We start from the raw sequence: 27,092 nt of genomic DNA, 5'->3' as shown, positions 1-27,092 counted from the left end.
CTGTAGTAACTCAGTCAAACCATTGAGGTGCTTAACTTTCACAGCTGTCAATATCATATGCTACTTTTAACTGGACTGGCTTTGAATGAGAGTCAATGCTTTAAATGAAAGAGAACATGGCAACATTTCAGAGTCATGCCCCTCATCAATTTAATCAAGTGTACATAACCTGTGACCTGTGATTAACAAACACTTGGGGTATACAAAGGCAAGCCACTAGCAGATATGGCCGACAACGTGAGCTCCAGAATCGACACCCCAACCAACATCTCTCTGAGTTCCACCCACACTGTCTCTGAGACGCTGGAGTACAAGACGGTGTCAGTGTTCCTAGTCCTGCTGGTATGTGGTGTGGGCATTGTGGGGAACATCATGGTGGTCCTTGTGGTCCTCACCACACGCCACATGAGAACACCCACCAACATTTACCTAGTCAGCCTGGCTGTAGCTGACCTGACGGTGTTAGTGGCCGCGGGGCTGCCCAATGTATCTGACAGCCTGACAGGCACATGGGTTTTTGGCCACACTGGCTGCCTGGGGATCACCTACCTTCAGTACCTGGGCATCAACGTGTCCTCCTGCTCCATCACCGCCTTCACCGTGGAGAGGTGAGGATGGAAAACAACCACCTGCTTTACAACTGTTCTTAGTACAGCTTTTACGGGATTGTAATGTTTTGAGTTGTTATTGGCATTCCGTTTGCTTTGCATACCTAACCTAATGCTCTACATGTAAACAAAGTCAATACAATGAGTGGGAGTCACATTTCGGCTTATTTTGATTTTAAAAAAGAGATTTCTATAGAAACCACTGCCAATACATTGATGACATTGATGTTCAAGAACTATGCCTGTGTATTTGAATGCTTATTTGCACAATTTGGTGATTTGCAGATAGAAGTCTTTCCTGTGACCTCAGGAAACTATCCTTCCAAGAAGAACAAGTGCCCCAAACTGACATGTTCAGGTGTCAAGCATTCTAGTGGCTGTATAGAGCTGGCACGTGCACAGATAGACCTCAAAGGAGGTTTGAGCACCACCCTCTTTGTGGGGGAAAAGAAGTTCCTGTTTGTGCACAGCCTGCCCATGTCCTGCCCTGAATCAAAATATCTGCTCAGTAGATTAGTGCTCCCTCCTGGTTTCCTGAAGAACGTCCACACACAAAATTACGCACATAAGCATGCACAGGCACTCAACAGTCAGTGTGAGTCAGTCAGTGTGAGTCAGACATCAGATGTATCAGTATTCAGTATGTCGTCAACTTTTTATTTGTCGAGTTTATGTTTAACATTTATGTGGACAATAATATTTTGATAAGAGTTTTGCCTGATCAGAATTGTTTTCAGTTTTGGTTTCCACCTTTCCAAGCTCCAAACCTTGTCTAATGCAGACAGTCCTAAATGGGGTTCTGCGAATGTCAGATGGTCTGCAGGGGAAACTACCATAATAGCAGAGCAGTAACGTCATGCACAGCAGACTATAGGGCAGGTGGTTTATTTACCGTGACTTTATTCTCGTTAAAACACAGCTTTATTTATTTAATTTAAAAAAAATACATTTTCACATTTCAGAGAACACAGACATGTGGGATATATTGTGAATGTGCAGAATGTTTTGAACATGAACAGAAATCTTGCTTAAAGACATATGAGTTATTAAAATTAAGGGGTTTATTAATTAATTAAAAATTAATTAATGTATCATTGACATGAACAGGTGTCACATGCGTATTTAAAGAGGTTACCTGCCAAAACAAAAGATGAGTGAGGGTAAATCACGTCATACATGTGTGTTGATTCAGCGAGGACAACATTAAATATTTGGAAGCAATACAGAATGCCTGAGACTGTAACATTACATTCCATTATATCTTTATAGTCCAAATTGTACCATTGTGTCTTAATATTGTGTTTAATGTGTGTATTAATTTGAAGAGTCTGTACTAGATGGAATAAAACAAAAGCAAGTCATAAGACTGTACATTTCATGTTGTATGGAAATCAATGGAAACAATTGCTGGGTGAAAGGAAGAAAAATCTGACAAAAAAGTATATGATATAACACAGTTAAACAGTATGATACAACTTGAAAATTGTGAAATGATAGTTGTGTAAGTGCAACAACATGCAAAAACATTTGTATGACCCTCTACATTCTTCCACATAATCTACCTTGTTTTAGAAACTTTTATGATTCTATTTAAACTAACTGGTCATTTTGGCACACCTTCATGTTAATCTGATGGCGATTTAACATGTCTGTTTCATGTCTAAATAAGCACTTGAGTTACCAGTCATGGCAGCAGTCTTAGTAGGTCAGACTAAGACTAGTTACATTTCTGATCACTTTCAACATGACACAAACTGTTAGATTACAGTTTTTCCCAATAGCTAAGACACGCTGAAATTGAGCTCTTCATCATCACTTCCTCAGCACAGCAGAAGTCTTCTCTTACAAATATATTCACACTCTTTCATTGGTTTCTCATATTTTTCTCAACTTTTTCCAAACAGAGATTAACAGAGATCTCATAGAAAGACACAAACTGTGTTAAACAAAAGGAAAACATTTACAACTGATGGAAATCACTTGCATAAATATGAATAATTAATTCACCTGTGTGAAATTCCTTTTTCAGTCAGCAAACAGTCAGGAGCAAATGGACTAAATGTGAAGTTCTGAATCTTTCACCTTTATTTTGTTTTATATTTTGTTGTCCATTGTAGAATGATTAACTGAGCGAATATATTCATCTGCCCACAAGTTGCATTGTTAAATGGAAATATTTGCTTTTGCTGCACGTGTTAGATGTTTTGAGAGTGTTAGAAACTTTCAGTTTAGTGTGTGTACTGTTGAAAACGTCACTTTACACAAATGAGAAAAACTAACGTAAAGACTGCCGCACTACAGAATAAAACTTGCACAGAGAGAGAAAGAATTGAATTGAATATCTTGATGAGAATCTATCATGAACAAAGAAAAACAATCAGTTTAATAAACACTGAAAGAGACTATTTTAAGTTGTCAAGGGGATTATTCACATATCAGTTCAATCTTTTTTCATTCTCTTGATGTGACTGGGGCAAAAGAGATGTTAAAAAAACTAAACAAATCATTTGACAGTTGTTGCCTATATATATATTTTTTTTTTATACCATGGACGAATCAATGAATATTCAGCAAAACTCTAGCATTCATAAAACAAGAATCCTAGCTTAGTGTTAAGCTCAAGATGAAGCATTATTACCTGTGCAGAACTAAAAACGAGAAAAACATTGCCTAAACAACACAGTGGTATTTACTTACCAGCAGATTGTTGGCGGTTAAAATATTAACATGAAATGACAGCCATGGTTGTATTTAAACCTCCCATTTTCTCTTTGCACACAGGTATATAGCTATCTGCCATCCAATGAAGGCTCATACAATGTGCACAGTGTCCCGGGCCAAGCGGATCATTGCAGGGGTTTGGATCTTCACCTGTGTCTACTGCATGCTGTGGTTTTTCCTGCTGGACATTCAGGTTAGATGAATATACTGCATTCTGCATTACATTTTTTGTGTTACTGGATTAACTGGCTGGGGGCCACAGCAGAGTCACCCTCGATTATTTATTAAAAAATAAGGCTTATGGTAATAGTTGTTTATGTACTGTGGCCACAATAATTTTAGAAGTGAAGGGTAAAAATATAAGTTTACATAAACTTAATACTACTACTACTAATTTTATATATATATTTGTATATCTTACGACCATTAATAATTAATGGCACATTTATTATCTGTTTTAAATGGGCCTTAAGGGGATATGTGTTTAATACTCTTTATTAACATGGGAGTGGACAAATATGCTTGCTTTATGCAAACCTGTAATTTCCGCCTTAACTTTGACAGCCATAATATACCCCACCCCAATAAGTCTCTATCAAACCACATTGACCTCTGCTAGTAACATTAGTGCATATATATACTATATATTTCTGGCTAAATTAATTGTATTTATACTAAATTGACTTTATTTTTTTATGACACCTGTGGGCTGCATTTAAATTAAGAATATAATAATGATTTGTGATTACCAAGCCTTTTTTGTTAATATGCACGCAAATTGTGCTCTGTACCGCTTCTGATTATTTTTTGTGTTTAGATTTGAAAGGTTATTATGCATCTCAGCCCAGAGCCTCTAGCTGCTTGCATATCTATGATTACTGTGTGACATTCAGGTGGGCCAGGATGGACATGTGCAGTGTGGCTACAAAGTGAAACGGGAGCTCTACCTGCCCATCTACCTCATTGACTTTGCCATTTTCTACGTCATCCCCCTGCTTCTTGCCATCGTGCTATATGGTTTAATAGCACGCATCCTTTACCTCAGGTACTTAAAACATCTTTCAAACCATATTTCTTAATTGATTAATTCATTCATTTTACATATTTTTTTACATATGTAAGCAGTTTATTCATCATGAGGATCACTACTCAGCAGGGGCGGCATGTAATGTAGGCTAGAGAAGGCTAAGCCTCCACTATTTACTGCAGGCTATCTTGCACCCTACACTGCATCCAGATCCCAACTGCAGCACAGGGGCAACAGCCAGTACATCTGCTAGTACTGAATCACATTCTACCTGTACAGGAAGGAGAGATGACCCGGAACGGGACTAATTTTGTCATTGGTTGCAAATGGGGGCGCACAGGTGTAACCGAGTTGTCACTCACAGGAAACCATCATGCATCCACGCCTTTTTTAAGGTAACATCAATGCACATAAACGCCACCGGCCATAAAACTGAGCTGGAATATTTTCAGTTACAGTGGAGGTGAACGACTGACTTTGAGGTGCAGGAGCCAGGAGGTCCTGGCCATCTGTGATGAGGAAGTGATTAAGTGGTAGATGAGTGGGCTGTGAGGGGTAACGTGATGTTACTGTATGTGCCTTGTTTTCTACTTTTGACAGGCTAACAAACCCTCCTGTGTCAGTAGCATTTTGTCATTAACGGTGCGGGGAAATAACAACAAAGGGACTGGACCCAAATGCAGACACGGACACGGGGTAAAAGTATAAACAAATATTTAATAAACACAACAGAAACGGGAACAATACAGGGGAAACAGAGACACTGAAGACGAGACGGTCAAGGGTAACAGGAACGACGAAACGACGGACGGTCAGGAAACAGGAACGAGGAAAACAGGGACGTGGGAAACTATGGGAAGAAAAAAGACAACAATGATTAACACAAACAATCAACGAGGAGCACAAAACCTGAACAAACGAGAAACGGGAGCCGATTAGACGAAGAGTTTACCAAGTAAAGGATAACAACGGTCTGGCGCTGCATGCCTGTCACTTCTGGCTTCTTATACTCCATCAGGTGATTAGCGTAACAAGCTGCAGCTGGGAAGGAACACGCCTACCCGTACCTGGACAAACAAACACAGAGGGGAGACACATGTAGGGAAAAACAGACAGAGGAAGACAAACTCACACAAGAGGGAGAGAGGAGGGACTGACAGAACCGACTCTTGACACATTTATCCAATAGCGGCTGGAAGTTCTTTTGAAAAAGGTCCCTGAAGGAGCTGATGACAAACACCCCCAAATATTTGAACCCCTCGTCAGCTGTTTTAAAGGGGACTATGAATTGTGGGAGTGATCTCACCAAGTTGTTGGCAAAAAATAACTCACTTTTCTGAATATTCAATTTATACCTCGATAGGTGCCCAAACTGATTCAGGATTCCTGTTCAAAACCTTACAGGACTTTAACTGTTAACGAGGCAGTCTAAAAATAATATAAAATATATAAACTCCGGTCTGGGGCTGTTATAGCACAGCTACACACCAACTCAAGGTTATCCAACATGACATCACAACATGACATCTGCTCATCTGCGGTGAAATCAAGAGCCCTCCCACGGTCATCAGGGCTCATCTGTGCAGGTGGATGTTATGAAGGCTTTCACCTTGGTGACCGTAGAGAGCCTTTTCCTGCCTCCGTCCTTCATTGTGACGACCAGTCTGGGGGGGAACAGCAGCGTGGATCTGAAGCCCAGGTTGTAAAGCTCCGACATACAGCTCTGTATTGTAGCTGGCCTCTCCTGGCGCGGGCTTCATGTATGATTTTCTCTTTTCACCTGGTACCTGTGCAGCCTGATGATGGCTGGTTTCTAGGTTTCTCAGCAAGTGTTTGGTGAGCCCTGTCACACTCCGGCGGTGATTCCAGGAAGCCTTCCCCGAAAACCTCCAGGAGCAGCAAACATTGTTGGGCTGTCTTGGTTAACAAGCCTCTTCATTATCATGGGAGTTTACTGTTCCAGTTTAGTGTTTTGTGGATTTAGGCTTATTATATTGTCTACCAGGTAATCCTGTGGCAGGTACTAAGGGATGGGATATCAGGGCTGTTTCTACAAGCCACCCAGTCCTTATATAACCGAAGTGAGAGCTGTGTCCATATACCTGGCACCAAGTGTATGGCCTCTGCCATTGTTATCCCTTGTCATCACTCTGTTTATTATTTCCACGGACAGCATCTCAAGGCTCAGCCAGGGGGAGGAGAGTGTCTCCTTTTTTTATTGTTTTGTTCTGTTGGCCTCATCAGACCAAGACCTTCAGCACACACTGGGATGATTTGCAGCTGAGTATAAAGCAGTAGGACTGACAGTCAATACTTCAAAGTCTGAGACTGTGGTTCTCTGCTGAAAAAAAAAACAGGTGGCTTCCATTGGGTTGGGAGTGAGTTGTTGCATTAAGCTCTCGATATACCAGTCGATCTATGTTCCAACCCTCACATGTGGTCATGAGCTTTGGGTAATGACCCAAAGAATGAGATCACTGATACAAGAGGGCGAAATTATTTTCCTCCTTAAGGTGAGGAGCTCACACATCCTGAGGGATCACAGATGAGTCGCTGCTCTTTTGTGTCGAAAGGAGTCAGCTGAGATGGTCTGAGCATCTGATCAGGATGCAACCCTTTAGGTTTTAGGGGCACATCCAAAAAAAGAGAAAACATATTGGACTTAGTTATCAGACGGCAAAAACACAACTCTGAATAACTTCTAATGTTGTTTTGTGTGTGCTGCAGGTGTAAATAGGCAATTGCTTGCTAACTCATAAAACATAACAACTTTTTATTGTAATATGTCAATGTTGTGTTTGCAGCTGGTTTCTGCTGTGCCCAGAAGAAAAAAACTTTTTTAATCATAAAGTAATGAAGCTGCGAGTAGGGACTCTTCTTATTAGACTGCAAATCAAATACTGATGAAAAAAAGACACAACTGATGTAGTGTAAAGTATTGCTTTGCTTTGATGTTTTGTTTGATGATCAGTTTAGCCTTTTTTGCAAGATCAAAATATTTAAAGAAACCCTACAGCACTTTAATTGAATCAAGAAACCAAACCAACCAACAAATCTAACATGCTGCTGTCCTTCCAGCCCTCTGCCCAACCAACCTGACACCAGTGGCACCACACTGCGTCGGAGCTGCCGAGAAGCCTCTGAGGAAGAGAAGGGGGGCCGCCAGGGCCGTCCAAAGGGGACTCTCTCCTCCAGGAAACAGGTTTCTGCCTCATCCTACATTTACTCCCTTTCCCATTAACCCTTCTGTGCTCTCCTTTGTTGTGTTACATCTTGTCTTATCTATCAAGTAATTGCTATGCGATAGCTTTAGTCACATTTGACCTTGGTTTCATCTTTAGCTGTGTGTGGTATCTGCTGGGAATATAGAGGCCATGATTCCCTCTTAACAGCATGGTGATGATGTCCCTGCTATCCATTGTCTCAGAAAAGTGCCCGCTTGTTGGCTCTCTGTCCTGGCTGTTACGAGGCCCTAAAGGCAATCGTGGCGGTAATAAGTTTTTTGAGCAATCAAAGAGCCTTCTTACTGAGAAAGCCCTCTCCCTCCCAGGTAGCATGGTATTGCTGCAGTGCTGCTCTATGCACTTGGATTGTTGAATAAATTCTCTCCGGCTTTTTGGTCTTATAAGCATCTCCCTTTATAAGCCTTTATTCATTCAGAAGGGTTACAACAAAGTTTGTCTTGTGTCGACATTTTATTCTTTGAAAAGTTGTATAGTAATTGAAAAGCCATATCAGAGGGACTTTGTTTCTCTACAAAAGCAATAGAATTTTCTGTCTTTGAATGTCTGAGATCCATTAGCATATTTGTATAAAACACATATTCTCCTATTTGAACAACACAAGAAAGTAATGACTTACCTTTTTTAAATCATGAATTAGTTGACTTGTTTTAAAACACTCAATACTGCATTCTGTAGGGCAGAAAATATATTTAAAAAAAACATTTGATATGCAAGTATGTATTACTGTTTTTCCTGTATCCCTCTATCCTGGTGACAGTGTCGTGTCTGCCCGTTGATTGATTCCCTTGACCTTTAAAATCAAAATTTTCGAAAATGTCTGATTTTATAATAACTTTGTTTGACAGCCTATTAATGAGTAGGTTATGAAAGTTGTGCAATACATTCCCCATAGCTCTTTTTTGAATTTGTGTCCACAGGATTTCTTTTTAAGGATTCCACTGTGCTACATTCTTCAAAGGCTAAGATTCTATGATATTTTTGCAAATCTTATTGTGTATTTATCAGTCATTTTATCGAAGCTTTAGCAGGTTTGTAAATTACTCTTAACTTTATGAATTTATTTCCACATTTGCCAATTTCTCACAACCATCATTTGCAACTACTTGCAGGTTGTCTTGGGCCGTCAACCAGTTCACTCTTTTGGATAACACAGACAATCTCAACCACTTGCTTGGAAACAACTAACAAACGTACAATCCACCAATGGAATGTCATGAAATGTATAACAGACATACTGTATATATTCCCCAGAGCAGATTGTATGTATGTTTACCTATGGTGATCCTCTGACTTTTCATCTAGTGCTATTGTCAGGTCAAAATACTTTAGCAACTTTATCACCGATACCTGCAAATTACATGACTTCTGCAACAATGTGCACACCAGGGATGGCACCAAAGGTCTTCGCAGTTCTTTTGCTGGAACACTTCACTTTCTGATTTAATCCCAAAAGGAATCGTAAGGAAGCAGTATTGACCCAATGTTGTAATAAAGGTGCATCATTTTGAAGATGGCTCATCCAGCTTAATCTGCCAGTATCCATCTTTTTCATCCAGGGTGGTGAAGATGGGTTTTCCTGCAATTCTGCACCACACATTTTCAGAAGTAGGAATGGAGTAGTGCTGTCGTTTGACAGCTATATTTACGTTACAAGGGTCCAAGCATACCCTTAGTGAACCATTTTTCTTCTTTGTGGCAACAAGACAATTCACCCATTTAGCTCATTGACGAGTCTTATCACCGCTCTCCTCTCCAGATCTTGAAGTGTGACTTTCAGTGAGTCCATGATCGAAAGAGAAATGTTTCTACAACCATGAATCACAGGGGGGGGGGGGGGGGGGGGGCAGATGGGTCAGTGTGTACATGATGTAGACCAGGAAAGTCACGCAGTCCTGTGAAGACCACAGCATACTTCTCAATCAGCTCCTTTTTTGTCGATGGAGGCTTTGACGACTGTGGGGGCGTTATTGTGAGTGTTTACACCCTCTTTACCAGCCCCAATTCTGTACATGCTTCACCTCCCAGAATTGCTTTGTCTGCCTGTCCGGTTACATGGAACTCCACAGTGACTGTGTGTCTGGCGGTTTTACACTGCAGGAACACCACATGAAGGCAGGTGGGCTCCACCAAAAGCTATTAACAGTCTTTGCGGGACGCAGCTGAAGGAGACTTGGCAGCTGCTTAAAAATGGACAAGGGTAGCACACTGGCATCAGAGACATTATCCAGTTTGCATTTTACTGCTACACCTCTGATGCTGGCTGTTTCAAACCATTTGCTGTCCTTTGTGAGGCTCACAGTTTTTTGTCCATTACTGTCTATCATGCCAATATACATACATACATACATTTCATTCTCGATGTTATTGAAAGTCTTAGCCATGAAGTTGCCACGTTTCTCACCAACTGTGCGACATACTTTGGAGAAGTGATTCTTTTTTCCGCACTTGTGACACAACCGCTCTGTAACCTGAGCATTGGCGGGGCTCATGCTGTCTTTCACTTTTTTGACAGTTCGTTGTGGTCTGCTTTTTGGTCTTGTTGAACCTGTTGCTTGTTCGTTTTTGTCCTTTTGTTTTCACCACAGCGCATCAATTGGAGCATCACATGACAGGGGTCATCTGCATCGCCTGTATTAGTGACTTGGCGAATGGCCCTTTGAAGTGTAAGTCCATCTTCCCGGAGCAGTCTTTCTTTTAGACGGGGATCATTAATGCTGAACACTAGCTTATCCCTCAGCATATCATCATCACTTCGGCCAAACTCACAGTCTTTTCTTTTCTAACACAGTTCTGTGATATATCTGTCCACTGCCATTCCTGATGACATCGCATGGGACTAGAACTGATGCTGTTCAAACACAATGTTGTACTCTTTGAATGCCATGAGAACGTCCTCGATCAACATGTCATCATCTTCAGAAGGAACAAAATAGAGTGTTATACACTTCTAATGCTTATTCGCCTATAGTATGAAGCAGGATAGCCATTTTAACCTCCTCCTCTTTCTCTGACGCACCTGAAGCAATCATGTACGACAGTGTTGTTCCCGTCAGTTTTTCAGCAACATTGAGTATTAGATGTGGCAGCGGCTTGAACTGCTCCATCCTCACACTGTAGCTGTTAGGTGTTAGTAGAATGCTAACTCTTTTAACATGCATACAGTACCTCGGCACACTCCGCAACTCCGGATTCTGACACCATGTTGTAGTGTGTATTATGTTCTTGCGTGACTATTATAGTGTGCATTGTGGTTCTCTATGATAAATAACACATATGGAGGCGAGGCTGTAACATGCTCTTTTAGTGGCCGCTCAACTTCATAACAACATACAGCAGTAATCCATCACTGAACACATGGAGTGACATTCATGAACAGTGCACCGTGTGCTCGATCAGATGCACCACAATACTTACTCAACGAAAGAAATTTGAAGATTCAAAACATACCTTGGATTGTTATGTGTCACTCAATTCTCCGTTTAATCCCGCAGGAACAGATTCAAACAAACAATATGAAATCATTCATGTTATTCTAGTCAACAAGACTGTAATAATCAAATGAAGATTTTTTTAATACAACATTTTACAATTTATCTAACTTACCAATACAATAGCAGCTATCTTGTGTGTCAGGTGAGCATGGTTATGGTGAAATACCTTTAGCATCACTCTCTATATTCCTTAATGGGCACACAAGCTTACGATTCGGTAACAAAATAATAGCTATGTAAAAACAGCTTGCAAAAATGTGATATAAAATGAGCTTAATAGTGTGAAAAATCTGCTTATATCTAGTCACCAGAATACACTTAAAAACCACTTTATTAGGTACACCTGGTTTAAACTACAATTCAGTCTTATCCAAAGTCCCTGCAATAATTCATACCTTCATTGTAATGAAACGTTTTTGTTGAAATTAATTAATTTTATTCAATTGTGTGATTGTTTTGGGGGCTGATGTTGAATATGATGTTTTATATCTAAAAGCAAACTCAGTTTTATTTTGATAATTCCGTTAGCTTCATACTGGAAAAAATGTGTCCTAACAGTGCAAAGTTACTACATTATATCATGCTCAAGCTAACATTAATCTTAGCCTTTCTTTTAATAACAGCCTGTGTTTTGAAAATAATATTGTACTCACCAAACCAGAGGGCTTACAACAAGGAGCAGCAACAGTCTTAATATAATGGCCGATACCGACCGACAGTTTCTGGCAAAAGGTTACGTTACTTTTGCTAGCTTAATTTTAATGCACCAACCTGCTTCAACATTCTGATACAGTCACCCAAGTCCATGGTTGTAAAATAATGAACACAAACAAGTATTTCGTTCACTGCACTATGAATAAATCTGGGTTCTATGGAATATTATCACTTAATCCTCAACTTTATAATTTTAAACCTGTTACTTTCAAACTCGTCTCGCCTTGCGAGGGGAAGGGTAGGCATCTGAAAATTTTGGAGAGAGTGAGCCTGAACGTGGTGAACAGAGACTTCAGATGCTTGGTCCCTATATAAACTCAGAAGTTATCATTTAATAATGGACACTCACTCAGAAACACTGAACCAAGTAAAATTAAAAACACCATCTCTCATTAGAAGAACTCAAGTTTATTGTTGGGTTATAAGCTTTGATTGCTGTATTATTATTGATTATGAGTTAGTAGTGCTGTTTGGGTTTACAGTGTAATATGAATGTAATATCCATAACATAAGATCACTCTGACATGAGGAATATTTTTACGATGTTTAAAAATACAAAGAAATGGCCAAAATACACAGAGCTACCATAGAGCTGTAGCCCCGAAAAGCCACACCACTGAAGACACACCTTAAAAGTGGAAGCTGCTGAAGTGGAAAAGCACATCTGTGCCATGCTGGGCTGGTTCGCCTAGTCGGGTCGAGTTGGGTCGGGTCGAGTAGGTACCATGCAGGGGAAAAAATGGCATAAGTTACAGGGGTTTCTACAGGGTTCCCATCCTTACCTGGATGTATGTCAACAAAAGTAGTAGTTTATGTCAGTTTAGGGTTTTATGTACACAGGCTTGAACTTCTGACTTAAAAGACAACAAATAAAAAAAATTCGAACACAGTTGACCATGTTTACTATGTATTTACTATATATGTACTTTAAGTTGTAGGGTTTTACGCCCATCCAAACTGTGAAGGTGCTCTAACTGCTAGTTATCAAACAATGGGTCTCATGCTATTTATTCTCAAGTGTGTTGTACGTTATACGATATGATTGGATTTTCAATTCACAATCGGATATTAAAAAACCAAAAAATAAGTTAGTTTCCATTTCCCCAGTAAAGCAGCTGCGAGGACGCTGCTGTGTCAGAGAGGGATTTCTGCTTCTTCTTTGATATTTGAACTTGTGACAACACCTGTTTAAGGTCCTGAGGGTTTTGACTGTTGGGAGTTGGGACTGGTTTTGTTCAAAAGTCCTTTATCTATCTTTATGGCCTATTGTTGTTGTTGTTGCCATAGCTACCGTAAACATTCAGGTAACGTTAGTGACAGAGTACCATTATTATTATTATTAGGGCCCGAGCACTGACTAAGTCGGTCGAAGACCCTATTGTAATTGGAATGATTATTATTATTATTATTATTATTATTATTATTATTATTATAATTTTTCCTCCTCTTAAATCCTCCTCATTTTTGACTTCTGGTTTGGCTGAGATGGAGTAGACACGGGTCAAGTCTTTCTCCCGCAACTTTTGTTAATTTATACGTTTCAGGACCCCGAAGGTCACAACAATAAACCGAAACATTCGACCAGACAGACTGTAAAAGACCAGGGGGTGAAGGCAAGCCCCGCAGAGGAGGTAGGTGGCGAGATTATCATGGCGGCCATTACTAACCTCTTGGAGCATCACCGTGCAGCCCTCTCTGCGGAGTTCAAAGCCTCCATTTCAATGCTCGAAGCAAAGCTGGACCACGTCCACGCCACAGTGTCGACCACGCTCTGAAGATAGGCTCCCTCGAGGTAAATGCAAATTTACAGGGCGAGGGTCTGCTAACAATGGAGGCCTCCTGTGCCGCGCTAACGGAGAGCAACGCTAAGCTGCTGGCTAAAGTCATCAACCTGGAGTACCGGAGCCGACGCAATAACATCAGAGTGATTGGATTACCAGAATCTGTCCGCAGCCCACAGTCTTCTTCACAGAGCTGCTCATGGAGGTTTTCGGGGAAGGCCTCCTGAAATCACCGCCGGAGTGTGACAGGGCTCACCGCACACTAGTTGAGAAACCGAAGCAGGGGCAGAGACCACAGCCAGTTGTCATCAGGCTGCACAGGTACCAGGTGAAGGAGAAAATCATATGCCAGGAGAGGCCAGCTACAATACAGAGGGTATCCCATCGCCATCTAGGAGGACTACGCTCCAGAGGTGGTGTAGCAGTGCCAAAAAAAAGAGAGGTGATGTCTGGGCTTCAGACCCACGCTGCTGTTCCCCGCGAGGGTGGTCATCACGATGAAGGACGGAGCCAGGAAAAGGCTCTCCACGGTCACTGAGGCGAAAGCCTTCATAACATTCGCCCGCACAGAGGAGCCCTGATGACCGTGGGAGAGCTGTTGATTTCACTGCAGATGAGCCGCTGTCATGTTGTCTGGATAACCGTGAGTGGTGCTGACTGTGTCGCTGTGCTATAACAGCACCGGACTGACTGGAGATTATATATTTTATATTATTTTAGGCCGCCTCGTTAACAGTGAAAGTCCTGACGGACTGCCGACTTTCTGTCTGTTAAACTTTTGAACAGAAATCGATAAGTGGTCACTTTAACGCACTGTGGACATGTGTGTTTTCTGATGCTTTTTTAATTCCCGTTTCTTCATCCTGTTTTTGTGCCTGCTCACATTGTTATGTGAATTCAGTTTGTCTTTGGTCGGCCTTCGTGCCTAGCACTGGAAGCTTGTGTGCATGTGGATTTCAGTTTGTTATTATATATTTATTTCACAGCTAAGAGGGCGTGGATGAGCCACCTATTCCACTCGAAATTTACAGATAGAGTTAGAGGGGCAGCATCATCATTTAGAAAAGGGTCCTGTTTTAGCCAACAAATGTAATCCTAGATACTGACGGCCGCTATGTCATAGTCTCGGGCACACTCCAGAACACACCAGTGGTCTTAGTTTCGGTTTATGCACCCACCTGGGACGATGAACAGTTTTTTACAAGGCTATTCTCCAAAATCCCAAACGCTGACAGTCATTGCATTCAACCTGGTGCAGGATGTGACTCTTCACAGATCTTCTCCTACACAGGTTACGCTATCCAAATCAGCACACAAAGTAAAAACATATGCATCACAGTTGGGAATTTCTGATCCCTGGAGGTTAAGAAACCCCCATGGGAAAGCTTTCTCCTTTTTTCCCCATGTATACCATTCATTCTCCCGAATTGATTGCTTCTTAATCAATAACAACCTCCTCGACTGCGTGAATGCATGTGAACATCACCCAATAGTCACTTCTGACCAAGCCCCTACCACAGTTGACATTAGTTCTCCACAAGATACAATTCCACGTTCACTGTGGAGGTTCAGCTCACACTTATTGTCGGATAGTTTAACTTTTTTGATCAGGGAGATAAGGCAGAGGGCTCCTGAAACAGCAGGCCCATGCAGCTAGTGCTTCCAGACTAATCTCTAAAATTCAACTACCAGACGGTAGCCACACTTCTGACCCAGTGATGATCAACAAGTCTTTTTCTGATTTTTATACCGCATTATATACTTCTGAATTACTGCAGCGACCCCCAACCCCTTAGACTGCTTAACGTACCCTCAGATTGATATAAACATCGCTAGGGAGCTCGGTAGACCCATCTCTCTGTTGGAGGTGCACGAAGCGATCAAGTCTATGCAGAACAGGAAATCACCTGGTCCCGATGATTTTACAGTGGAGTTCTTTAAGGCGTACTCGATGCTATTAGCTCCCATTCTTGTGAGAATGTTTAACGACTCCTTTACTGAAGGCAGACTGCCAGCGACCTTGTATGAGACATCTATTTCATTGCTCCTGAAGAAAGACAGGTTTTTATCAATCCTGAATCAGTTTGGACACCTATTGGGGTATAAATTGAATATTCAGAAAAGTGAGTTATTCTTCAACTTGGCAAGATCACTCCCACAATCCATATTTCCCTTTAAAACAGCAGATGAGGGGTTCAAGTATTTGAGGGTGTTTGTCACCAGCTCCTTCAGGGACCTTTTTCAAAAGAACTTCCAGCCTCTATTGGATAAATGCAAATCAGACTTGTCTAGATGGGCAGGCCTCCCCCTGTCCCTTGCAGGCCAGGTTAATCTTATGCAGATGGTCATTTTACCAAAGTTTTTGTATCTTTTTCAACACCTCCCAATTTGTCTTAACGAATCGTTCTTCACTAAGCTAGACCAACAACTTAATGCCTTTATCTGGGAAAATAAACCAGCCTGTATCAAAAAACATACTCTTCAACTCCCTAAACCTGAAGGTGGACTAGCACTCCCTAATTTACGCCACTACTTCTGGCCTTGCAACATTAATAAACTTTTATATTGGCTCCGCTGTGAAGTTGCAGACGTCTATCGGCCCTGTGCTCATACTGAGATAGCATCTTCCTCCTGCTCTTTGCACTCTACGATTTGCTCACAGCTCCCCATAACTGCCCACAAGGTCTCATCTAATCCGGTTATCGTTAATGCCATTAAATTTTTCGGTCCAGTTCAGGAAGCAATACGGCTTGCAAAGGGCTTTGGTCCTTAGCCCAGTTTTGAATAATCATGCGTTTCACTCAATCATTTCCCAGAGATGGTAAGAGTCAAGGCCTCAAAATGAGACACATCACCATCTACTGGCACAGGAAATCAGACTTATATGGCATAGGTGTAATCCAGCTTAAAAATCTCTATTAATAATAATTATTGCATATTAAAAACCAAGATGTTTGAAATAAAAACACTAAGATTTCATAGTGGAAAAATCATTTCATGAAATATGTTTTGTTTATGATAGAAAAACAGATGTTCGCTTAAAAAAAGAGAACTAGAACTGTAATAAAATAAGCTATTTAGAGTTTTAATTTGTAAGAGCTGGTTTGGAGATGTTCCTTCATCCAATCGGAGAGAAGCTCCCGCCCATTGACCTGATCGGACCGGGTTCACTTCCTCTGAAGCTGCTGGCTGATGTTGTTTGTGTGCTTATTACTATATTAAGAGCACAGAATATTTTGATACTGTTGATTTTGAGAAGTTATTTCAATAAAATATGATTATTTGAATGCTGTTTATTTTATTACTGAGAATTGTGATGTGATATTACAACAGTAATTCAGTAAAAAATAGTTATTCTCGATGGAAATAGTTTGTCTAGATTTAATATGATTTATGTTCTATAATTCATTGACAGCTGAGAAAATTAAAATGAATGCTCTGATCCTACTTATTGTAGGTCAGGTTTTTTTCGTTGGACCCTATTGAGATTTGGACCACCTGGATGTTGGAGCCAGTCGCAGCCGTGGAGAAAGATGGTGAAGTAAGGACAATGGCGGAACGTACTCAGTTTGATATGAAAGAAGGGGATTTCGAAGATCTGCTGTTTTTAATCAGATATTTCATGTATACCCGTAAGAGCTGCAATAAAGCGTCAGGCAGCTGAAGCTCATGGGGGGAACAGGAGGCGTCTACTGCGGCTGCTACTGTCGACCCGAGGCAGAACAATACCTGAGGACGGGGTGCATTGTGGGAGTTGCTGATTTCAAGCCACAAGTGCCATATAGTCACTTTCTGTTTTTTACTCGGTCAAGAAGGCACCAAATTAGAAATGTATGTTACATATACTATGGCCCACTCTCAATACAGATTAATATTTCCACCCGTGAAGTATGCCTTTTTGCATCTGGTTCTGTGTCAGTGTATCCTTTCTCTGCATGAACACAGGCTTCGGTGAGACTGAACTCTCATGTAAGAGCAGAGAGATGATCCTAATCTCATGTGTTCAAGAGGCTCAGAGGATTTGCATAATGTGATTTGGGATTTACATCGAAGTATGCTTAATACCGCAGATGCTTTTACGCTAAGTTCTTCAGTAGGCACTTGAAGCTCTTCCATTCATCATTTGATAGACCAACTCAATCTGATAGTGTGTACCAAATAATGGCACTTTTATGATTGGAGATTAATACAGTGTGGTGTGAGATAGTATAGTTTTAATCTCTGAGAGTTTCTTCATGTCTGTGATCTCCTCAAGTGCATGTTGAGAGGAAGAGATGGGGAAGCTTGGTCATTGTTGCCCTGGGTGAGCCGATAGCATCTGCGGCTACATACAAATTCTGTGGTTCAATGGGCTGAACTGCGCATTTACTGGATTCTGGATTAAGTCTGAGAGGATGCTGTTGTTAAAAGAAAATCTGATTTGTGTGTAATACCGGAGTTGCAACCACATAACTAAAGTTATATTTAATTCATATTTATGACACCCAGGTGCTTTCTGTATCATTATGGCAGCAGATAGATAACTAGAACCTTCTCCTTCGTGTTCAATTAAACGCTTTGTTGTTGTTTTACCTTTTTAACTACCTGCTGAGGTGGCTGTAACTGGATCCAGGATATTTGGTATCAACCTGGCACACTGAAGGCGGTTGAGGACTTGAATACATGGTGAGGCAGGTGGTAGGTGTGTTATTGGCGACTGATAAGACTAATCACTCGGGTCTACAGGCTGACTGGCTCAGTGCCCCTTCTCTGTCTCTCAGGGGTTCAGAAATGTCTGATCCGTTTCCATGGTCACTAGCCAGTGGTGAGGTGAGGAAAAGGGTCAAGGCATGCTGAGGGTGTTGTAGTACACACAAAGAAAAACATGTGGGCACACCTCTCTGGGACACTAAAGTGCTTTGCCATTTGAGCTTGAATACCTTGTTGTCCATTTAGTTCTGTTGGTTGGTTGCCATTGTTTGCGTTGTGTCTACGGCTAAAGCGATTCCTCAAGAAACTTGAATAACTCAATTATTAAAATTATCAATGAAAATTTGTTGAATCCATATAAGTATACAACACACTGTTTCACAGAGATGATTATTATTGTTGCACAACATTCTTACACTGTAGAAACATGACAAGAAGAAGATGTGGGTCTGATCCCGGACTACCTGACTCCCCGCCAGAACAGGCTACACAGGAAGATGGCCACCAGCTGACTGTAACCCCTGTTGCTGGGTCATGCACTGGCTGAAAATCGAGTTGTTACAGCACCTAACTGATAGGAGGAACTGAATTTGATTAATTTGTTTATCACTCCACAACAAACAAGAATTAGCTAACTAGTCCATTGGTCAGAATGATTTTCACTGGCAGCCACATACGGGATGATTATGTTGTTTTCTTGTTTTCTTTTTCTTTTTCACCCACTTTGGTTTTCTTCCTGGAAGCAGCTGCCGTTTTCACAAAGGTCCAGCTGGCGTAACCACAAGTTGTGAGGGCACCTCTCAGGTGCTTGCGATCTTCCCCTTGGACCCGTGAAATGGGGTATCAGAGACACTCAGTAGGATTTTCAACAAACACTGCATCCCTGTGTATTTCAAACCCAGCAAAACACTCAGACAGAGACAATTACATCCCAAGGACAGACCACCACACACCCACAAAAGCAATCTGGTTTATGCTGTCAAATGCAACGAGGAATGCAAAGATCTCTACATTGGAGAAACAAAACAACCACCGCATAAACGCATGGCCCAACGCAGGAGAGCTAACTCCTCAGGCCTGGACTCTGCTGTTCACTTACATCTCAAGGAGAAAGCCCACACCTTTGATGACAACAATGTCCACATCCTGGACAGAGAGGACAGATGGTTTGAAAGAGGAGTAAAAGAAGCCAACTATGCAAAAGTAGAGAAACCATCGCTAAACAGAAAAGGAGGTCTGAGACACCACTTATCTCCAATTTACAATGCTGCCCTTTCATCCCCAAATACCTGGTTCTCCACACCAGTCCCAGCCTGGTCAGATGCGTACATGAACTGATGAAGCCTCTTTGATGAGAGGTGAAATGTCTTCCTAGAAAAATAACCTAGTCCAGTTGCTTTTGACTGAAATTGCTTTTGGGATAACGATGACCTGGACAAAAGAGAACATTCACAGACTTAGTATAACTAAAGGTTTTTGCCATGAAATAAAACTGTATTTTACTGTTTAATAAACAGTCTGTATGAATATAAAATACTGCCCTTTTCTGCATAATTTCTCTCAAAATATCATAGAAATAAAAGTCTTGCTATTCCATAAAACGGTATATTACTGTGAAATAAACAGTCTAATATAAAATACTACTTTATTTTGTATAAATTCTCTCAGAATATTGTAGAAATAAAACAGTGTTTTACTTTACCTACTTTTACAGGGTGGAATAAAATGATTACTTTCTTTGTAAAGACTCCTCCAGTGATGAGAACTTAACATTGGCTTTCAACAAACTTTTTGGGATAATTTTAACAAAATAACTGCAAAACACATTGTCCCAAACCCCCATTCCTTAAGGGTTAGTGTTAGTGGTGTAGGTCTATATCCACTCGTGATCTGCAATGAGAGTTAGAACTCTTGGATTAACTGAAAGGACTTTGTTCTTCAACTCGACTTCGGTGCCACGCTCCGGATTTATTGAGTAGAAACACCTTAACAAAGAAAGAAAAAAATTGTAATAATAACTGAACAACAATTGAGGGACAAAATCAAAGCACTTGCATTAATAAGTGATATTGTAACAAGAAATTGCACCTTTGGAGAAAATCTAGTGTTGACCGTAGTTCCACTGGGTAGTGTATGTTAAAGCAGTAGTAAACACAAACAACAGGCAGAGGGCAAACATGAAGGAAGTTGACAATCTGTTGGTCAATGCTAAACATTTTTTTTTTGTTTAATAACAAGGGCTTCTGTGTCAGCAGTTGACTTAACTGCAACATAACCTACAACAATCAAAACATAAGCCAATTATAAAACCCAATGTCATTACATTTGTAGATTTAGGCAGATGATTTGGTTACACTTACCACATACAATAATCAATCAATCAATCAATTATACTTTATTCATCCCCAAGGGTAAATTCTTTAATTATTCTTTTCTGATAATGCAGGGTGTTGCCGGCAAGCTCCCTGTCTGAACCTCTTGGGCCAGGCATGTCTCCTCAACGTAATGGAACAGGTTTTCTTCCTTCCCACCAAAGTGAGCCTGATCTCTCAGTCTGGGTTTGTTTGGTTTTTTTTGCATCCGTTTTGAGGAAGTTTAGAAGGCGCCCCCCCTTTTTGTCCATAGTGGCAGCAAAGGACTCTATAAGACCTACACCAGTGAGCTCCTGGAAGTGCGCTGTCATACCAGCTTCTTGGAACAAAAAGGGCCACTCTTGACTGAGTATTTCGTATTTCCCTCTGTTGATATCTTTACCTTGGGTATAATCGGTGAACTGAACTAACTTTTTCACATCGTCTCTATTGTAGCTCATCTCTTCAAACATCTTCTTCATCTTTTTTTTTTTCTTGTTCACTCTCCACAGTGTCAGGGAGCGGCAAGTATTTTGGCTCCCAGTTTACACAGTCATATGTGTCTTGAACACTTGTTTTTTTTTCTCAGCAGGAATTTCTTCTGTGTCATATTCATCTGATACTGCTTTGCGTTATAATATCTTTGGTGTGTTAGGTCATTAAACATTTTCAACTCACCCCAGATCCTACGATGTGACTTCCTTGTTCACCTGTATTCCAACCATGGAGGCTCTGGCCACAGTAAGATAGTACGCTCACACAGGACAACTCCTTACAAAGGCAAACAAATCTCAAACCAGACCACATTTGCCAACTTCTGGATTTCTGCCTGAACACCACATATTTCTAGTGTAATGGCACTTTATACAGACAAAAACACTGCTGTGCCATGGGTTCACCAGTATCCCCTATTTGGGCAAATCTATACATGGAGGAGGTAGAGGACAAGGCTTTGAACTCCTTCAAAGGAATAACACTGATCTATTGGTTCGGATATGTGAATGACACATGGGTTAAAATCAAATCCACAGAGGTGCAAACAAAAGAGCGTCCACATTGGGGTATGCAGAGAACCCACTCACACAGATCAATATCTACTGTTTGACTCCCACCACCCCCTGGAACACAAGCTTGGAGTTAACAGAGCCCTGAAACACAGAGCTGATGACATACCCACCAAATCAAAGGCCCAAGGGGAAGAGCTGTCCACTGCAACAAGGAATGCAAAGATCTCTACATTGGAGAAACAAAACAACCACTACATAAACACATGGCCCAACACAGGAGAGCTAACTCCTCAGGCCTAGAATCTGCTGTCCACTTACATCTAAAGGAGAAAGCCCACTCCTTTGATGACAAAAATGTCCACATCCTGGGTTACCCCAGCTGGACCTTTGTGAAAATGGCAGCTGCTTCCAGAAAGACAACCAAAGTGGTTGAAAAAGAAAAAGAAAACAACAGAAACAACATAGTCATTCCGTATGTGGCTGGGGTATCAGAGAAACTCAGGAGGATCTTCAACACTCACTGCATCCCTGTGTATTTCAAACCTTGTAACACACTCAGACAGAGACTAGTACATCCCAAGGACAGAACACCACACACCCACAAAAGCAATCTGGTTTATGCTGTTCAATGCAACGAGGAATGCAAAGATCTCTAGATTCTAGAAACAAAACAACCACTGCATAAATACATGGCCCAACACAGGAGAGCTAACTCCTCAGGCCTGGACTCTGCTGTCCATTTACATCTCAACGAGAAAGCCCACTCCTTTGATGACAACAATGTCCACATCCTGGACAGAGAGGACAGATGGTTTGAAAGAGGAGTAAAAGAAGCCATCAATGTAAAAGTGGAGAAACCATCACTAAACAGAGGTGGGGATTTAAGACACCACTTACCTCCAATTCAAAATACTGCCCTTTTTATCCCTTCCCAGGAGATTCAACAATCTAACCTCAAAGAACAACTGTTCACAAATGGCCTCCTGTGACTCCAACGACTTGTCGTTATAATCCAGTAGAGCACTAATAAAGTCGAAACCAACTTCCCACCAACAACTGTCACTCCAACGGCGGTCGTTGGCACTTGGAGCACAAAGGGTTCCAGTGACATCATCAGCCATGTGAAAGGTGAAATACCTGGATCTCCACACCAGATATATGGACCAGTCCCAGCCTGGTCAGATGCGTAAATTAACTGATGAAGCCTCTTGGATGAGAGGTGAAACGTCTTCCTAGACAAATAACCAAGTCCAGTTGCTTTTAACTGAAATTGCTTTGGGGATAACAATGACCTGGAAAAATGAGAACATTCACAGGCTGACTGCATCATCTACTGTTGGTAGTGTGTGTGTGTGTGTGTGTGTGTGTGTGTGTGTGTGTGTGGGGGGGGGGGGGGGGGTTGGGTGACAATGTATGTATCTTCTGTGTATGAATCTTAATTCTGTTATATTCTGTATGTCTGTCATAGAACATTATAGTCATTTAATTTTTTTGCAAATTTGCTAATAAAGAAGTTCATGTTTAAGTGAATGGGATCTTAGAAAATTCTTCTTCTTTTTTTTACCGTGGTATCAAATTAGCATCGAGAGTTGTGTAATTTTACTGGTACTGGCAGTGACTACTGAATTTTTGGTATCGTGACCTCTCTTGTTCAAAGTATATGTCTGTCCCAACTCGTATATATTTTGAATCTCTTCAACAATGTTCTGAATAGTAGATGCGGGTAGATTTTGTCCTTGTAATTTTATGTAAAACATACACACATTTTTGAGACACAAGTCATTGAAATTTGATGTAAGTGAGTAAGTGATGCTTTGCTTACTTGTAGGACACTTGTAGGACACTTCATATTTGTATCTTGCAATGGGCCCCAAATCATCTTTACAGAACATTGTCTGTGTTTTCTGAACATATGGGAAGTAAAGGAAGACTTTACAGTGAACACAGTTTTGCATCCTCTCACAGGACATCCCTCTACCATGTGTTCCTTCAAGTGATAAACCAACTCTTTGACCCCATCACACTGGGTTTCACATGGTGAAACTGTGCATTTTAATGTTGTTAAAGTTACATCCTGCATCGACGATGACGCACCATTATGGTGACGATAGAAATGAGACATAAATGTAGCATACTGAGAAAAAACCTCCTCGCAATCAATTTCAACGCACTTGAAAATACAACGTGTTTCATTGCAATGCAGCTTGCAGTGCACAACATACGCCTTCAGAGTCTGAATAGATACCCCACAAATGCAACAGTTGTGCATTTTACACTGCAACTATATGTATTCGGCTGATGACTTGCAGTCAGTAACATTTATCTTTGTTGTATTTTGGCCAGAATGACAGACAACACTGAGGTCTGGCAGGTGGATGCAATAGTATAGCAGACTTATGCTCCTTGGTGGGTGGGAAAGCTGAGGACGTTAGCAAACTAACGTTAGCCAACCAATGTGACATTATTAATCCAAGCAAATCGAGCTAAAATAACGACGTCATCCAAATGAATGTTGGTTTATTTACAGACAAAATCAACAGTACATCAAGTCAACAATATTTGTAATAATACCATATTTTAGGCTTTAGACACCGTTTTTATTAAAACATTAAAATCATGGAAAATGTATTTTCAGACTTGTTGCAAAAACATTTCACCGTCTGAGTTTAAGATGAACCACTTATTAATGTTAAAACTGAGAGAGACTTATCTTATCAGTGAAACTTCTTCCTCCACTGTCTTCACTTCGTGCCGAATGGGGGCATCTGTCCGTTGACGGTTAGACGTTGCGTGACTTCCCACAATGCAGTGCGTTAACGTTATTTGTTGTGCTTTCAGTATTTAACGTGGTATTTAACTGTGGAAAGTACAGTAGGGTCATTGTATAATGCTTTTTGAACAGCAATTTCATGTTTCATTTGTATTCTTTTTAAACAACTAAAACATGGTCACATTACAGTTAACATTAACCACTTACCATTATAAATTAACATAAATTACAGCATGTATTTTAATATTTTTGGCACAAAGGAAGAGGTTTCAAACCAATGTTATCAATGTATTAGTATTTAGCCCAAAATAATTTCACATTTAATTAATTGTTTTATTAAAATATGCTGTGATGTAGCCTAAAAATATGTATTTTATAACAGAATATGGAAATATAAAATAAATTCAGTCATGAACTTAGGAGCTTGGGAATGAGTATGAAATAGATGACTGACTGAACAAATAATTAAATTAAACAAAATGTTGGAACATGGGTCGCACCCAATGATGATACACCCACAAAAGTGAACATATAAAATAGAACATTTGTAGTGTGTGAATATTCGTATGTGTTTTTAGTATTTTTTATTTATTTATTTTACACAACAGTATAGTAAAGTCATCTAGTATAATGTCAGGGTATGTTTATTTGTCGTAGCTCACTGTCCACTGTGCTGAGACTAAACTACATCTGGTCGAAGTGGAGTTGAACTATCCGGGTTGGTAACATCTGGTTGATGGAAGGTGAGATGGCAGTCCTTTAAGCTCTTTGACAGACACAACTTATGTGTCTGTATTTAAGGATGCCAGGTGTGGTGCTTAATACCTGGTCCTTTATAAGTTACCAGAGGTACCTCAGACATATCCTGTGCCTTTCTTTCCGCCTGTCCTCGCTGCCATAATGCAACTGTATTGGACTACCAGAGTTCTTCAACTCCTTGTTGAAAGACGCATCTGTTATGTCTCTCCTGTGATGGACCAAAAGGGCAGCTGACCCCCTAAGCGAGCCCCCTACACCATCTAGAGTGCCCTTACCATGTGTAGCCTAAAAAGGTTCCACGTAGTGCTCCGGAAGCCCTTCTTGTAGGGCTAGATGCCAACCATGTTAAAGTTTCCCTTCTGTTTATATTGCGAGGTAAGTCCATCAGTGAAAGTGGTGCACTGCAGGGTACTGGGTACTTGAGGATGGGGTCCAGGTGAGCCCAGATAGATGCTGGATCATATAATCTGAAGGAGATGGGGGGGTCCTCTGCCACATAGAAGACACCAGTGTGGAGCATCACCTGATTGGTTAATAAGTTTAAGAGTGACACATTTCTTACATTTCTTAAATTCTACTAATACAGTTCTTAAATGTCCTCTTATTTAATATTTCTTGCAAAACATTTACACGTTAATTACAGTTTTTGCTCTAATAAATATTGCGGTATTTTTACGTAATTAACACAATATTTAATAATTAACAGTAATTAACACTAATAAAATGGATTTTTATTTACAAAAACCCCCCGCAAAAACCCCGTTTTGGCTCTTATAAATATTACAGTATTTTTATGTAATTTACACAATTCTTAAGAAGTTTAACAGTAATACTGTCATGATTGGTTCTGGATAGTCTCTCTCGCTCCTTTCTAATCGTTGTCTCCCTCTGTCAGTGTTTTTCTGTATGTGCTCTCTTTCGTTTCTCTCGTTTTGAGTTTGTTTTCCTGGCAGGTGATCCTTGTTAGCATTGATCACCTGCCACTCTGTATATTAAGCCGGTCCTGATTCTCACTCGGTGCCAGATCATACCCTTAACATACCCTGATGTCTCCCTGTGTACCTGTCCTCTTGTGTCCATTCATCGTATCAGTTTGTATCAGTTCTCTTCGTGTTTTTCCTTTGTGTTCCAATAATCTGGTGAAAAACAAGGATGTCTCTCTTCATATGGTGTCAGTATTAGAATTAGTTACAAGGTCATGTTTATTAGGATTTACAAGACTTAGGAGAAATCATGTAAAAGTTCTGATGTAAACTATGAAGGTGAAGATTTCAGCTTTCATTAGATACCAAACTTTTTGCTGGATAGGTAGATTTGTCCCACAGGCTTTTTGACTTATTGAGGCTTTATCAACTGAAAATTCCAATCACAACTGCTTATTTGTGTCTTACTGTAATTAACTGTTTCTCTTCTTCCCTACAGGTTACAAAGATGCTGGCAGTAGTAGTGATCCTATTTGCTCTGCTGTGGATGCCCTACCGGACTTTAGTTTTGATCAACTCTTTTGTGTCCACACCCTATCTGGATGCCTGGTTCCTCTTGTTTTGTCGGACATGCATCTATGCCAACAGCGCTATTAACCCTGTGATATACAATGCCATGTCAAAGAAGTTTCGCTCAGCATTTCGAGGGCTTTACCGGTGCCAGCGGCAAGAGGAAAATCAGAGGACACTGTTGATGATCCAGACCGGCTTCGGCACTGTCAGAGACCCCCGAGCCTCCCAGGCCAATGACAATAAAACCAATGAAAAGGCCAAGAAAGACCTCCTGAATACTGCCACTGATGTCACTACAAAGCAGAATGGAAGCGGTTATCAGGAGACCGCAACAGTCACTGGCAAGAAAACGGATGGTCCCATCAACAGCAGACTAGCTACTTTTAGCTCTGATGTGAGTCTAGTTGAGACAATGCCATCTGGTGATGATTAG

At 40.7% G+C, this 27,092-nt stretch overlaps 1 protein-coding gene across 1 annotated transcript; it reads left to right on the top strand.

The window, feature by feature from the left end:
• Positions 1–225: 225 nt before the first annotated feature.
• On the top strand, positions 226–27,092 carry trhr2 (thyrotropin releasing hormone receptor 2; the record flags this gene model as incomplete). Its single annotated transcript, XM_083916967.1, has 5 exons — positions 226–608; positions 3,390–3,522; positions 4,223–4,374; positions 7,435–7,558; positions 26,586–27,092. 5 exons carry the CDS (start codon positions 226–228, stop codon positions 27,090–27,092), a joined length of 1,299 nt encoding a protein of 432 aa, XP_083773093.1.

The sequence above is a fragment of the Echiichthys vipera genome, assembly GCF_963691815.1.
Source record: "Echiichthys vipera genome assembly, chromosome: 7".
Lineage (NCBI taxonomy): Eukaryota > Metazoa > Chordata > Actinopteri > Perciformes > Trachinidae > Echiichthys > Echiichthys vipera.
The sequence above is the reverse complement of the archived record's forward strand: the minus strand, read 5'-3'. Positions and strand labels throughout refer to the sequence as shown.